The sequence below is a fragment of the Mirounga angustirostris genome, unplaced genomic scaffold (genome assembly GCF_029215605.1).
Source record: "Mirounga angustirostris isolate CCGP_5_RB_7025 unplaced genomic scaffold, mMirAng1.0.hap1 SCAF_10, whole genome shotgun sequence".
Lineage (NCBI taxonomy): Eukaryota > Metazoa > Chordata > Mammalia > Carnivora > Phocidae > Mirounga > Mirounga angustirostris.
In genome coordinates, this window is record NW_026991718.1 from 93,833,609 (window position 1) to 93,848,679 (window position 15,071).

Here is a 15,071-nt window from a genome sequence, read left to right on the forward strand (position 1 = left end):
AGACACAGACCGTATCAAACACCCATTTAGAATCTTGTCTCACTCATTAAGCTAGCAAGGTAATTTTAACCCATTCACATCAATATCCAAATAGGAATGTGGTACAGTTGCAATCATGCTGCTTTGGTTCTCTCTTGCCTGATCACAATGGGCCTCTAGGTATGTGATAAAATACAGCAACAAATAACATTCAATCAGCCTAGGGTGAGACCTGGGAATCTGTTCTTTGTGGCTGTTTTTTAATGAGAACTTAAGTGACTCATACAATCAAGCAAAGTGTGAAACACACTTGCCTACAGCATCGATTCTCTGGAAGGCAAATTCCAGCTTCTACCATAAAACCCATCCAGCTAGCTGAGCAGTTGACAAAGATTGCCTCAACTGTTTTACACAGGGTGGCATCTCGCAGCTCCTGGGTCCTGGGCCTGTCTTGGAAGCCCTAAGTCACCAAAACACCAGTAAACCCGGTAACAGCTAGCAGCTGGGTTCAGGCGAGCTGCCCCCCCTGCCATAGCGGGCTCAGAGCAGCCTTCCCTCCACAGCTCCCCACGCAGCCCGGCAAAATTAGCAATCCCAATCAAGGCTTCCTTTTACCTTAAAGAAACTTCCTCGCTTGTCCAGACCGCGGGCGCCCATGGTCCAAGCTGACATCTCCCCCTGCGACACTCTACTGCACGCCCGGGACTCCTGAAGGTAGAGACATTTTTAATGGTTAGTCCAGCCTGTAGGAAATTCCTTTCTAAGCCACAGAACACTCACAACAACGGTCCTGCCAAGATCTTTTTCCGTCAACAACACAGTGCCATTTATTTCCCACCAAAGCCCTTCCATCCTCTTTCAGGCTGATTTCCTGCCCCAGACAGCACAGTTCCTAGTCTGTGCCCCACCTCACTGCCCCACCTCCCGCTCCTCCAGCTGACGCAGAAGGTCTCTGGCACTGCGGAAAGGATAATGATTGCTTTGTGTGTTTGCTTGACCTCACGCTCGAGTCCTAAAGGGACCGATATTAGATGTCACGGTAATCTGCTCTGAAGCTTATGGACTTAATGTGGCTGAACACAGACGGACAGCAGAAGAATGAGGCCCTGCATGTCCCAGGAAATCCTGCTGGAATGGGATGAGGTCATCATCAGCTCTGCTAGCCCTCTCCCCCAGGCAAGGGTCAACACAAGGGCACTGGGAATAAATCCCTTTATTTTCTCCCTAGAAATCAAAGATGGGGGTGAAATCCTGTGTCCCTGTTTACAGAGATTAGTTTGTATAAGAAACAGCCCAGAAACAGCTCCATGATAACCCAAGGGGAGGGGGGCGGGGCACTTTGGAATGTAGAGAAAAATTTAAAGGCATGATATGATTCTGAATCATAACTGTGGCCATTTCAGCTTGGAATTTCCCTCACTTGAGCATCGAAACCCGATAAGCCTCCCTCCTGGCTACAAAGCCTGCAGTGTCCACTTCTAAGTAAAATACATACACACCCAAGCAGCTGGTCTCATCCCAGCCCGCATGCATCGAAGACCTGGGGGCGCATCCCCAAACCTTCCTTACCCAGGGAGGCTGGACCAGGAGCGAATATAAAACTGCTCTCCCGCTCACCATAACCTGCCCAAGATAAAGCTCGTCCTCACCATGACCAACACGGTCGGTATAAGGACAATAAAGTGAAAACATGTCACACCACATTAAGGAATATTAAAAGGGGTTCAACTGCGGGGGTGGGGTGGGGAGACATGGAAGCCACAGTCGCTGGTGCCAGTTTGCTAGAGCTGTTTCATTATTAGCTGGGGGACAGAGAGCCAGCAGCTCCAAAGAGACTTTTCAACAAGTGGAAAGGCATAATTACTTAGCAGAGAACTACATTCGCATTAGCGAGTAATGGTCTTTGGAAAGGGGCTCATTTTGGCCCCAAGATCAGCCTCAGTGTTCACATTCATAGTGGGCTCCATTGATCTGTGGAATCCCGTCTAGGAAGACAGTAATGCAGTGCACACCCATCCCTCTTTCTGGAACCTTCACCTATTTTAGTCCTTTCTCCATGGCTCGGTCACTTTAAAGGTTTGGAGATGCCTTCGCTGTGTTTCTTTCCACTTGCAATCCTGCTGGGATGAAGGCCAATGCTCCAAAACCTCCTGAGAAGACTGGTGAGCTTTCCTTTGCAATTCTGCTGACTCCAAAGCTTCAGGTTCTCGGACTCAGCAGCTGAATGGAGCCCCAGCTCCAAGGCCTTTGAAGTTCACCACTTATTAGCAAAATCGACAGATTGGAGCAACTCCAGAATGAAAACACAGTGCTGTGTTCAGAACCAAGAGGGGAATGGGAGCCACACCATAACCTTGGGGAGCAAATGATTAACTGTTTCAATGCAGAACTACACACGTTAAAAAAAAAAAAAAAGAACATTTCTTGAAACCAAGCCTAAAATTCTTTTCCTTTCAGACGTTTTCTCAGTGAGGGATTTGACATCGTACAGCAGTTAAAGAGCTTTCTGGTAAGAGCCAAGACTTCATTCCTCAGCCAGACCTAAGTCCCTCTGTTCCGTTCAGAGGATTTCCACAGACAAACCCCTTCTGATGAGCCATGACAGGCAGGGAATTTTGCCTATGGCAGCGGAGCGGTTTGGATTCCAGAGGTTTACCAGTTTAATTAGCTGCCTGAGAATCGCCTGCATGTGCTTCAAACTCCAGCGGTCCTCAGTGAAACAGCCAGTTTGGATTCCGTGTGCACGGGGCAGACCTGTCACATTTCTCCAACAAATGCAGGTCACCTCCCTCCTCCTTCAAAAGGCTGCTCCAGGAGGGAGATGACAGCAGGTGATAAGGCAGGTGGGCAAGCACAACAGCGGGTCCTTCCCACTGAAGGAAATCCAAGTGGACAGCACATCATTGATTATCTTCATTTTAAAAAATTCAGCTCTTGGGGCCCAAGAGAAGTTCTGGCCTAAGGTCCTTCCTGTTGTAGCAGTAGTTCCCTTCCCAAACCATAACCTCTAACACCTTAGCTCAATATGGACAGAAATTTTAATCTAACTTAAAAGGACAACTTCTTTCCATTCATGGTTCCCCACCCCTCCTTATCCCAAGGGGTTACACCAGCCGTTCAGTCCTAAAACCCCCCCAGTAACAGGCTAGACAGAGAAACAAAAAAAGATGCAGTAGTTTGAGAGGTTGTAAAATTCCTCCAGATTTATATGTTGGGAGCTTGCTCCTTTCCTGGATTCCCTGAAGGGTAAAGTGGATTCTTGAAAAATGAGCCCATCACGTCCATCCAGTGGATCTTTCTAGATGCTAGCTAAAAGCTAGCAAAAAAAAAAAAAAAAAAAAAAAGTGGGAGGAAAAAAAAAAGCCCTAATGGGACACTGCAAACATTTTGAAGCTGCCAAGCCTTTTCAATAACACCACTGAAGGAATGTAAACGAAGCGGGTTGCTCCAGTCAGCTAAAGGACAAAGGCAGGAAGTGAATATTCCTCTCTCTCAGAAACACCAGCCTCTGCCACTTGAGAGTAAACCTAGCTGTGGCTTTTCATGTGGCCCCAAGAACCACTGCTGAGGTGAAGAAGGTCCATCCTGAATTTTCAGCGTAGAGGACTCACTGAGTGGTCTGGCAGGGCTCCGGGCTGGCTGTCCAGTGCATTCTACTGCAAGCCACTGAGGATGGGCACGGAGGCACCACCGCCCAGACCCTGGCTGCAGGCTGGGCACAGGGAGAGGGACACCAAGTGCCTAGCTTCCAGGTCACTGACCAGTGGGGCTGGGTTGAGCCACTGGCACTCTGGCCGCTTTTGCTCTCCTTGGCCACAGGCCAGATCTTGGCAAGACAGGAGTGTCCAGGGTGTAGCCTCCTTCCTCCCCTGCCCTCCTCGTCCCCCCTCCGTTTATTTAGTCCAACTACCCTTCCTGCTTATTTGCCTCAGGTCACAAGCGCAGACCCACAGGAGAAGCAGAGGGACTTACACTGGCACCCGCAACTCACAAGTCCAATTTACAAGAGCCTTCGCCTCTTCAAGGCATGGGTTCTCAACGCCGAGCTGCCGTTGACAGTTGGCCACAAAAGCCTTCTAATCACTACCTTTCTTCTCCCTCCTAGCAGCCAAATGAGACGAGGCAAAGTGGACTGCAGCTCTTAGTAAACAAGATCTCGTTATCATAATTATTTTACAGCCAAACTGACTGAAGAAGGAGAAAGTGACTCACCCCTGGGAATCTGTCAGGTCAAGGCCAATTCCGAGAAATGCACATCACCTGTTTTGCCCAGTTCCTTATGTCACTCTGACGACAGCAGGTCTGTCTTTAAATGCTTTTCACCGTTACTAAGAGGTAAAAGCTAGTGGGGTGGCTCTGTGTCTGGATCCAGGGTAGGTCTCTGAATATTTCCATAATTATCTTTGTATTACCAGGGATTTTACAAGCTGGACAGAAAAAGCTCTATTCCAGGCTCTGGGTTAACAATTCAAATTGCATGAATTTTTTTTTTTTCAAATTATGTGAATTTTTAAAAATGTTTTTCTTTAAGCATTTTGTATCACTGTCCAGCACTGCTTTTCCCTCAGTTGTTAGTCAAACTTTTTCTAAAACAGTTTTAAGATTATGAATTTATTTCATTAAAAAAAGAAACCAAATTGTGGGAATAAATCAAAAGCAAAAAGCTGTACTCCCAGTCCTCTTACTAATAACTGTGTTTTTATTCTTTATTTCATTTTTTTAAAGATTTATTTATTTTTTGAGAGAGAGAGAGAGAGCACAAGCGTGGGGGGTGGGGTAGGGCAGAGGGAGAGGGACAGAGAGAATCTCAAGCAGACTCCCCTCTGAGTGCAGAGCCCAATGTGGGGCTCAATCTCATGACCCTGAGATCATGACCTGAGCCAAAATCAAGAGTTGGACTCTTCACAGACTGAGCCAACCAGGTGCCCCTAGTAACTGTGTTTTTAAATAGAACTGGGAACAATGTTCAGTACCTCAATTTTCCCCAAAGTAACCAAGGATCATAAAATAATTTTTTCTTTTTTTTCAGCAAGGAGCATTTCTGCCACTCATAAGACTGGCCTGACAATGGGGCTAATTCCACTGGCGGTCTACCCCTTCCATCCTTGGAAAACTGGTGCCTCACAGAGACTCTCGCTATATCCATGCTGCATTAGCTTTGCTGGTGCCCACGTGGCCAAAATGTGGATTTCACCAACGGCAATGCATGCCACCTTGGGCAACAGGTGGGCAGCTCAACTGGCAAGAAATTCCTGCTTTTCTTGGGTGGGAAACTGCCTCTCTCACCTTCCACCCAATGCCCTCATTTTACCCCTTGGACCATTCAAGAATTAGCTTCCTGCTTCCCCTTCTTCCATATCCCTGAAGAGATCCCTATTCCTCCCTTGAATGAGTGCTTCTCTTGAGCATGGCTCAGTCCTCAAGGCTGGTGCACTCTGCCCACCTGGAACAGGGCTGAGAAGGGAGAGGGGGTGCCTACCTCCCAGGCCGCTCTCTTTCGGCATTTCAAAAGTATGTGTCTTTTCAACCTCCTCACTTGAAAAGCTCTACGTGGTAAGTGGTAACACACACTGCACATCTGTGCAGTGACTTCACGTACACAATGAGGAAGCCTCATAAGCCACAGGGGCTCTTAACCCAAAGGGGGCCATAGACAGGGAGCCATACACTCTAGGTCTTCCTCAGGGTTTATTTGCCAACCTGTGAGCACCTGAGTTTAGAACTTTCTTTTCTAAGGCTCTCTGGCCATGATGGTAAAAAGTGTATGGTGGTTAATTTTGTGTAGGTAGTTAATTTTAATTGGAGGTTTATAACCTAGCAGCTCTTGAATTGAGTCTACACTGAAGATATAACAGATTAAGTAATACACTTTAAAAAAAAGTTTGAATGAATGGTCTCCAGAGACCCTAAGTCAACAATTCATGTCCAAGTAATTTATTGGAGGTACCTTCAAGAAACACTAGTTGGGGAGGGGAAGTGATCTGGGGAAGAGGAGCAGCCAATACAAAGTACAAGACCAAGCACGTAGCCACTGGGCAACTGGACTTCAACTCTTCTGGAGAACTCTGGAAGCCAGTATAGACCATACCTCAGAGTAGTCTCAACTGAGCGACAAGGGAGCTGAGGAAATGTCCAACTGCCCCCAGTCACTGGTTGAAAGCTGCCCTCAGGAAGCCTTAATTCACCAGTATTTCCACCATGACCCTAGTGTGGGTAGAATGGGCTCTAGTGGCCAAAGAGAGACCTTAGGCAAAGTTGGCAGTTGGAAATCAGGCCAGCCTGCATGGAAATGTTAAGTACTCAAGGGATATGGGAAGGGCTTGACAGTGGCTGCTACAATGGCCACTTTTTAAAAATCAGGACATTTTTTGCATAAAATGTAGATATGTAGCTTCTCTGGTCACACTGAGCTATCATTCCAGCATGGCCACAACTGGCCGACTCTGAGTGTTCTCTTTAGATGGGATATAAGCTCTTCTGGTTCTCTAGTGCCCGTGGATCTGCTCCCCTCACTCACATGCCCTGCCTGACCCACCCACACCCCTTGTAGAGCACCTGCCCTGCCCATGTTTGCCTGATAAGCAATGTGAGTGATTCTGCCCACCCCATCCCCTCAGCTGATCGGACCAGTCATGTTACAACTGACCCACGCTGGTATTTCATTGGCTGTTCTCAGATGAAGTAGAATTTTCCATTCAAGATTTTGAGCTGAGCGTTGCAGGGTAGGTGCTGATGCTTAAACACTGGATTTGGAGCCATATGCCAGCTCAGTTTATGAAGAGCATCTATCCTGAGTGAGCAGATACGAGGGGCTACCAGTACACAGTGGGCCAGGAAGGGAGAATGCACATGTGCAACTCAGTCTTGAGCTCAGGCCATTGGCCTTATAGTTCCCACCAGGCCTGGCAGTGCCAAGGTTCAACACATCTTGTATCTTGCCAATAAATGTTCCCTTTTCTCAAGTAGTTTGGGTGGATTTATATTCCTTTCCATCAAATATGCTTTGACCAGAATAGCTTCAGAAAGATAACCATGAGTTCTCGGAAGCAGGTATAACTTTAAAATGTTTTTCATCATCTTATCAAATATTTAAGTCAAACATCTCGGAATAAAGTACACACTGATAAATAAAAAGTCCTGTCAAACCAGAGCAGAACTTGCCAGTTAGATGAACACAGGACAGGGAAGCCTTTGAACCATCTAAGGGAAGATGCTTCAATGTGGGGCTGAAAAGAACAAACAGAAGGCACATTTCTACTTCTTATATCAAAACCCCACAGGTGAGGGCGCCTGGGTGGCTCAGTTGGTTAAGCGACTGCCTTCGGCTCAGGTCATGATCCTGGAGTCCCGGGATCGAGTCCCACATCAGGCTCCCTGCTCAGCGGGGAGTCTGCTTCTCCCTCTGACCCTCTCCCCTCTCGTGCTCTCTGTCTCTCATTCTCTCTGTCTCAAATAAATAAACAAAATCTTTAAAAAAATAAAAAATAAAAAATAAAAATCCCACAGGTGAAAGGAAGCTTTACCGTCTGTTTACCTCATTTATTTATTTATTTATTTATTTATTTATTTATTTATTTATTTATTTATTTATTTATTTATGAGGGGGTGGGCAGAGGGAGAGAGAATCGCAAGCAGGCCCCATGCCAAGAGTGGAGCCTGGCGTGGGGCTCTATCTCACCACCCTGAGATCATGACCTGAGCCGAAATCAAGAGTTGGACGCCTAACCGACTGAGCCACCCAGGCGCTCCACCTCTCTCTTTTTTTAAATTTAAGTTCCTGAGTTAAATGAAATGGAATGGATTCAGCTTTTCTAATCTTGAGACAGAGTTGTGGGTTGTTGTAAAGATGTTTTTATCCTGTTATTTTAATCCAGTCTTTGTGTCGTCAAGGAAATTTTAACTCAATGCTTAACAAGCACAAATATTTCCATTGGAATTATACCATTATTGATCATTTTCATGGAGAAAATATTTTCTGGACCACACTCCATTCAGCCATCTTAAGTCCTTGGTCAATTTCTTACATAGTACAGTTAAACTGTTTAAAGCTTTCTTCAGTTCTTTTTAATTTTGTACCTTTCTTCTTTTCTAAGAATTTAAAGCTAGTAAATATTCTGTTTCATTCCAAAGATTTATAGTCTTAGTTTTTATTCATGGATCTATGATCCACCTCAAATTAATTTTTGTGTATGGTGTGAGGTAGGGGGTTGGGAGTCTTTACTTTTCCACACAGATATCCATTTTATTTTAATTTTAAGGAAAATGGTTTTTAGGGGTTAATTCTGTTCCTTGTAAACTTTACACCAAAGATGTGATTGAGCTAACAGAATTTTGTCTTCATGAAAATCTATTGCTCAACGTTCCTGCCCCGTAAGGTGGTGGTAATTTTTTTCATTATTTCTATCAAGTTCCAATTTTCCTGGGTTAAATTTTGAATATACATTTTGCAAGATTATTCAATGAGTCTGCACATTTTTAGAAAATAACAAATAGGACTTACATAGTTTAAACTCTTATAAAGTTTTCTCCTTGTATAATATCTCTCGGACCAAGGTTTATTTCATTTTCAAAAATTCCAAACAAATGCAATTCATCAGTCAGATTTGGATCTATCACAAATGATGGTCAGTGCAGCTTCATCTATTTCATTATATATTGGCTACAGTACTGGATACTTTGTATTTCTTAGATAATCAGTGAGAAAAGTGGAAGCAATTCTCAGAACTCGCGGAATATTCTGTTGCTCAGCAATAGACTACTGTAGTTCCAAACTCAAAGTTCTTTATTCTTCTAATTTGCTTTGTTTACTCACGGCCTCTGCCATTAGTGGACTGAAGAGTAAAGAATAGACACACAGTCTAAAGGGTTGCATAAAAATGTCCTCTTTAAGAAAGTAGGTCTCATGTTAAGTGTTCCTGCCATAATAAAATAAAATAGTCCTAGATTAAAATGTCATGACAACCACCTCTAAAGGACAAAAAGAAGGATATCATCCCTATAGACTAAAATAGCCCCTGGGTCACATATTGCCTAGAATTTCATGTACTGATCTGCTTCTTTTTCCTTCATTTGGATCCTGTACATGTTGATGTCTTTCCAAACTTTCCACTTCACCATTAGGATACCTACCTGCCTCTTCAATCAGGTATGTGCTAGAAAATGCTGTTACTGCTTTCTGGGGATTAAAAGCCCCCAATTTTAGCATTTGCCTATTTTGTGGGGTAAATACTCTCAACAAGGCCAATTTTAAGCTATGAACAGGACATCAACAACTTTGCAAAATTGATAAAAGTCTAACAATCAGCTCTCCTGAGCAAGGAGAAATGACTCCTTTACCCATTCTAAACCCCAAGTTCTCTGAAGAGGTTGCTTTTATTTGATTCCTTGTACACTGAGGTAATAAAAGAGAGCAAAGTAAGAACTAGATCTCTAGACTGAAATGAAACCACATTATCTGTTCCTGGTAAGACATGAAATATGTCTGGCTATCATCTCAACCAAGTTGAGTGGTCCCATCAGGAAAACCTGATGTTTAATCTGTTATTTTAGACTTAGTGGGTTCTGTTTCTTTACAGGTTGAAGAAGAGGAGAAGAAAAGATCTTCCTTTAGCCAATCAGACATTGGAGATCCCATCTGCCTTATTCCGTGTAGAATCTCTAATACTTGACAGAGTGCCTGGCATATATATGGTCAGCAAATGTTTCTTGGATAAGTAAGTGCATGAAATTTGACAAAGAAGTCATCGAGGCTGAAAGGAAGGGTTTTTAAGGAATGGCTCTGTCAAGAGCATAAGATGATAGGAAGAACTATAACTTCAAGAATGACAAGATAAGCTCAAATACCATGCATCAATCCACATGACATGCTGGAAAAATCCTTCTTTATACTACTTTGAAGCACAAGGATGTTGGTTTAGGCAATCCACATGTTCTGTCTGTTGTTGGATTTTTCCTACAGAATCTGTGATCTGAAGGCCCTTCTTTTCTATCACATATAGACCCACTTTGTCCTCTGCAATTCCCTACCCAATCATGTTTCTCGGCTCTTTCGTTTTTGCACAAATCAGAATTCTAGAGTCTCCAGGTATGTGTCCACAACTACATCTTCACTGGGGACCACAAAACAAACAAAAAATTGAACAGAACAGATGCAAACCTCCCAATGAAATATAGCTGGCTGAGCAAATAGACTTCTTTGTGTGTTTGTACATGTACCTGCACCCATGTGTATGGGGATTAGAGCCTTAAAATTCCCATCCTTGCTCTTAAGTGGCCAGTCTCCTCTGAAGAATACCCTTCTTCTGAGCCAGCAGATTCCATGTGGGATGGTCAGCAGAAGCACAACATCCAATATCAAAATAACAAAATACCATGATACTCTCTATCCGTAGTAGATGATTAATACCATGTCACAGCCAGAATCCAGAAATTATCAAGGATAATGCATAAAGAAACAGCTATTCTCAGGGCGCCTGGGTGGCTCAGTCGTTAAGCGTCTGCCTTCAGCTCAGGTCATGATCCCAGGGTCCTGGGATCGAGCCCCGCATTGGGCTCCCTGCTCAGGGGGAGTCTGCTTCTCCCTCTCCTGCTCCCCCTGCTTGTGCTCTCTTTCCTGCTGTATCTCACTCTGTCAAATAAATAAATAAAATCTTTAAAAAAAAAACAGCTATTCTCCAAAATAATTAATATTTCATGAATCTACAAAAGAATCATGGAAACTCACATAAGCTCTCATGGTAAGGCTCTCGATGATATCTGCTGCCATCACCAAGGAGGTGGTTTTGTGTCTAAAATTGTGCGTTGGCAGTTCAGGCATGTTTTAGTCTCTCTTGGCTGACCATTTGCATTCATGTCTTTCGCTGAGAGAGACAAGTACATATGATTGGGGCATTTCACAAATCCAATTTCATATTACTACCAAACTACCAAGTAGTTTCTGCTAGGCTCTGCATATTCTCTTTGAAGCATAGGGTTTTCCTCCCTATGGTTGACCCAAATCCTATCCTTTTGTGCAGGTGTCTGACCCATGATTATGGCAGGCATGGTTAGTATGGAGGCCAAGGGGTGGGGAAGCAGCTGGATCACCCCTTTTCCACAGGGAGTATTTGAAGGTGAGCATAAACTCACACCTGAGGAAGACTGCTTTAGGTCATCATGATGACCTTGGAGTCAGACTTCTGGAAAAAGAAGAGCAAAGGATGCAGGATTAAACAAGCCCATGGATGGATAGCCTTAGTGGATAGTGGAGGCCCTGAGCCATTGACCTTGTCTGGGGTCTCATGCCTCCCAAGGGGATGCTAGGTGGGCATGAATATTTGCAGGGCCTGGGGCAAGAAGACAAATGGAGGCTCACATACTTCATGTCTGAATTTTTAAAAATTATCCATCAAGACTACATACTGTTAAATAAAATGCATTCTATTCTCCTACCAAGACAGATGTACCTTTATAAGGACTTGCAAGGTCAGGCTTCAATTTAAAATTTTCAGACTCTTCAGGGTTCTATGCTGAATGTGGGGACATGTGGACAATCCGTAACCTGAACCTACCCCATGGTTTGTCACCCTTTTCTTCTGAAAGCTCTGTGGACACCCCAGCCTTCCCATCCATCTTGAATTCCCTCCCCCAAACTTCCAGCCCTTGCAGACTGTGCCACCAGGCTTGGAGCACGTGGGCAGGGATTCCAGAGTGCTGTGCATCTGGAGCCAGAAGGGCAGGGAAATGTAGGCTCCAGGCTGGCATAAGCCTTGATGCAGTGGACTTCTCCTCCCATGGGGAGTGATGAAGCCAGAGTGAAACAAAGTGTATAGCTCAGGACAGGACAGAGGCCTCTCTTGCCCAGGTCTCAGGGCGGACTGGATCATACTGGCGTCCACGAGAGAACAGACACAGGTTCCACTACTGGTTGGGTCTTCCCCCACGCTCACCTAAGCTTGGTTTGCAGAAGGGTAGGGCTCAGTCCCAAGTGACCCTAGTTATACCTGGTGGCACTTGCGGAAGAGGGACAGGCTTGCATTCAAAGGCCCTAAGGCTTCCTAACTCCCTTCTAGCTCGTAATTCCACTTTAAGAGGTCATGCTCTCTCCTTAAAAGCATCCTGTCTATGATACTCCTTTCTCCACCTTCTCTTTCCTTTGGCTATTCTAGAACATGACAGCCCCTCACTATGGGTCTACCATCTTGGAGTCCTTCTCCAATCCTGTCTCAGTCCTAAACCAGCTGCCTTTCCCCTGCCAGCATCGTCATCTTGGAGGTCAATACACACTCAGTAAGCATTGAAAAATACTTCAACCTTGTGTCTGAGATCAAGCCCCCAAATGCACACTTGTTTTGGGCCTGGGGACCTTCTACAATCAGCTTCTACTGACCTCGAGTTACTGCAGATAATAGGAAACTGGACAACAAGCCAGAGAATCACCCCAAAGCTGATTATCTTGGCAAAACAAGGCCTCCTTCTCTTTGGGTGGCTGTAATAGGTCTCCAGCCAAAGGGAAGACAAGAGGTTAATGCTTTTATCTCCCTGAAGACCTTACCCTCTTGCTCTTCTCTATAAGGCTGAAAGTGTTTTTGTGAAAGCCAGGAGAGGTAGTTTATGTCTGCTTCAATGCTGAGCCAAACTATCCCCACTCACAGTCTTCACTGGCCTCACCCAAATGGTGGGGACAGGATATAACAGAGCTAACGCCCACGACTACGGGAACAGAGACCCAGTGGCACATGGCACTTTGATTTACAAAGGGCTTAGCCATATATCTCCATTTCCTGCCTGTTATGACATCGCACGTTACATGGCACTTTTATGTACAAACGTGAGGCTCCCCTCCAGCCGGAAGCTTCTATTTTAACCACGGCTTTCTCCACAAGCCAAAGGCTTTCTTTTCTCAGTTAGGGCTTGAGTGTTTCCTTCTCCTTCCTGCTCCCTGTTTCTGATTATTTTCTATCCCCTTTATTAGTTCATCGAGGTATACAAGGAGAGCAGACAGAAGTCAAGTCATTCAGTTGGCAGATGTGTGCATTATTTCTAGATTGCAACTATCTATTTTGTCTGGTTCCAATTTAGAAAAAAAGCAAAGTGAAACAAAACCCAGTCTTAGCCTAGTCCTCTTCCTGCTTTCCTACCTGCTTTTCTGAACTCAGAAATACCTGTCTACAAAAAAGTACAAAAAGAAGCACTCATTTTTGGTTTCTTTCTCTGAAATGCAGCTCTGCATGTTGAATGCTGACTTTCCACTTAACATTCCGTTCCTCTCAAGTCCCTGCGCCCTTCTGCTAATGAGGGCCCCAGGCTTGAAACCTCGCTTGACTCCACACATCAATCAGGGCCCAGTTCTGCAGAGTCTTCTCATTGAAACGGCTGTCATCTTCCTTCCCCTTCTCCGCAAGCACTCAGACCTTGGGCCGCAGCAACCTTAATGGTTTCAGCAGCTCCCTAATGTCTGTGCGCCCCCGCTGTCTGTCTGCTCCTTTCCGTGCCGCAGGAACATTCCACACCAAAGGGACGGTCCTTTCCCAGCATCCTGCTTCCCTGCTTGCAAGCCAGTTTTTAGAATTGAATATCCATATTCCCTGGGTAGGTATTCAGGGTCCCTTTTTGATCTGTGTCCAGCCCAATTTTCTAATCTCAGTAGTGAGTGTGTGTAGATTGGCACTGTCCTCTCCAGAAGAGAGATCTCAGAGATCCACATGGGTGGAGACAGGGAACATTCCTGACAAGCATAAGCCAATCCTGGCGGAGTACTTTCCCAGGTGACATTGCATGCTGTCACTCCCGGTCACACTGTCCCAACTCGACCAGCTGGCAACCCCGGGCAGGGAAGATGCTGAAGCCACACCATGCATGGTGCCCTCACTGCTGCTCATGAGCGACAATGACTTGCCTCACCTTGACCCAGCTCCCTCATCTCTCAGGTGGGAGAGCTGTGATGTGCATGCTCTACACTGTTTCTCAGGGTATCTCATGAGATTGGGCTTCAGGTACCCCAGTGGGCACCGGCTTGGTAACCAACCAGTTAGTGGCTGCCTTTCTTCTCACTTTCAAACTTGCCAACAGCATCCCCTCCAAATTCCAAAAACCTGTTTGCACTTAAATCCTTATCTCAGGGTCTATTTCTGGGGAGCACCCACACCAAGACAATCACGGACAATCATGGATGGATGCAAACACACACGCACACAACACACACACATGTGCATACACACGCACACACTTGCTTTACTAACACACTTTAATGACTGCTTCCCTTCCCCTCACTCCTCTCCTGTCCCTTCTTTTCTACTGGTGTTCCCTGAGATCGCCTCCCAGGAAATGGCCTATACCGAAATTCTTATTTCAGAGTCTGGTTCACTACTTCTCTTAGGAATCCTGTTCCATTGGTACTGAATTTACAACTAATGGAAATGTTTTTGCCAATATGAAACCCAGAAAAAAATACGTACACATATTTTGAATAAAGTTTGTATGTCCCTGTAAATAACCACTATCCTTTGTGAGTATAACTAACATTATCCAGTTTAGAGTAATGAAAAAAATGAAATAAAAGACTTATTTTCAAATTGTTGCAAATTTTCCACAATTGAAAGACTTGTTACAGAGGATATGATTTGTATCAATGGAAAATCTTTTTTTTTTCCAAAATAAATTCAAAGACTTCGATTCATCCTCACAAAATACTCATGCACTTTAGTCCAGCTCTGCTCCCACCTGACCCACAATTAAAGCTTTTAAGAAACTCCTATTCTTCTCATCATAATCCCTTGCTTGTTTCCCCATGGTCATCAGCAATTAATCCCACAACATAAATAGGCCCTTGAATCAGTGAGGAGCTTTTATGTTGTAAGTAACAGAAAATCCAATTCAAATTGGCTTAAAAATAAACGGTAACGTCTCCTTCCAGACCACTCATTAATTGCATAAGAAATGATATTAACTCTACAGTGGAGAAACTACATTAGACTTCCACCAGGTGATCAAAGTTAAGATCCCCAGTGAGGGTGGACAGATGCTCCTTTCCTCCTAATGTGACGCCCCAAGAATACAACCTCAGTTATAGTGCATTCCAACAGGGGCTGTGGAACCTGAATCCAATCACAAGG

The 15,071-nt window shown here is 44.7% G+C and overlaps 1 protein-coding gene across 16 annotated transcripts in view; it reads right to left on the reverse strand.

Moving 5' to 3' along the window:
- RIN2 (Ras and Rab interactor 2) overlaps positions 1–15,071 on the reverse strand; it is a 237,056-nt gene that overhangs the window by 110,309 nt on the left and 111,676 nt on the right. For 5 of the 16 annotated variants that reach the window (XM_064572760.1, XM_064572759.1, XM_064572758.1 and 2 more), the window contains exon 1: positions 595–851. Coding sequence is in view for 6 of the 16 variants with exons in the window: in XM_064572748.1 (XP_064428818.1) it covers positions 595–687; positions 760–831 (165 nt within the window). In the remaining 10 variants the exon portion in view is untranslated. The other 11 variants (XM_064572767.1, XM_064572763.1, XM_064572753.1 and 8 more) reach the window with 10 other exon arrangements.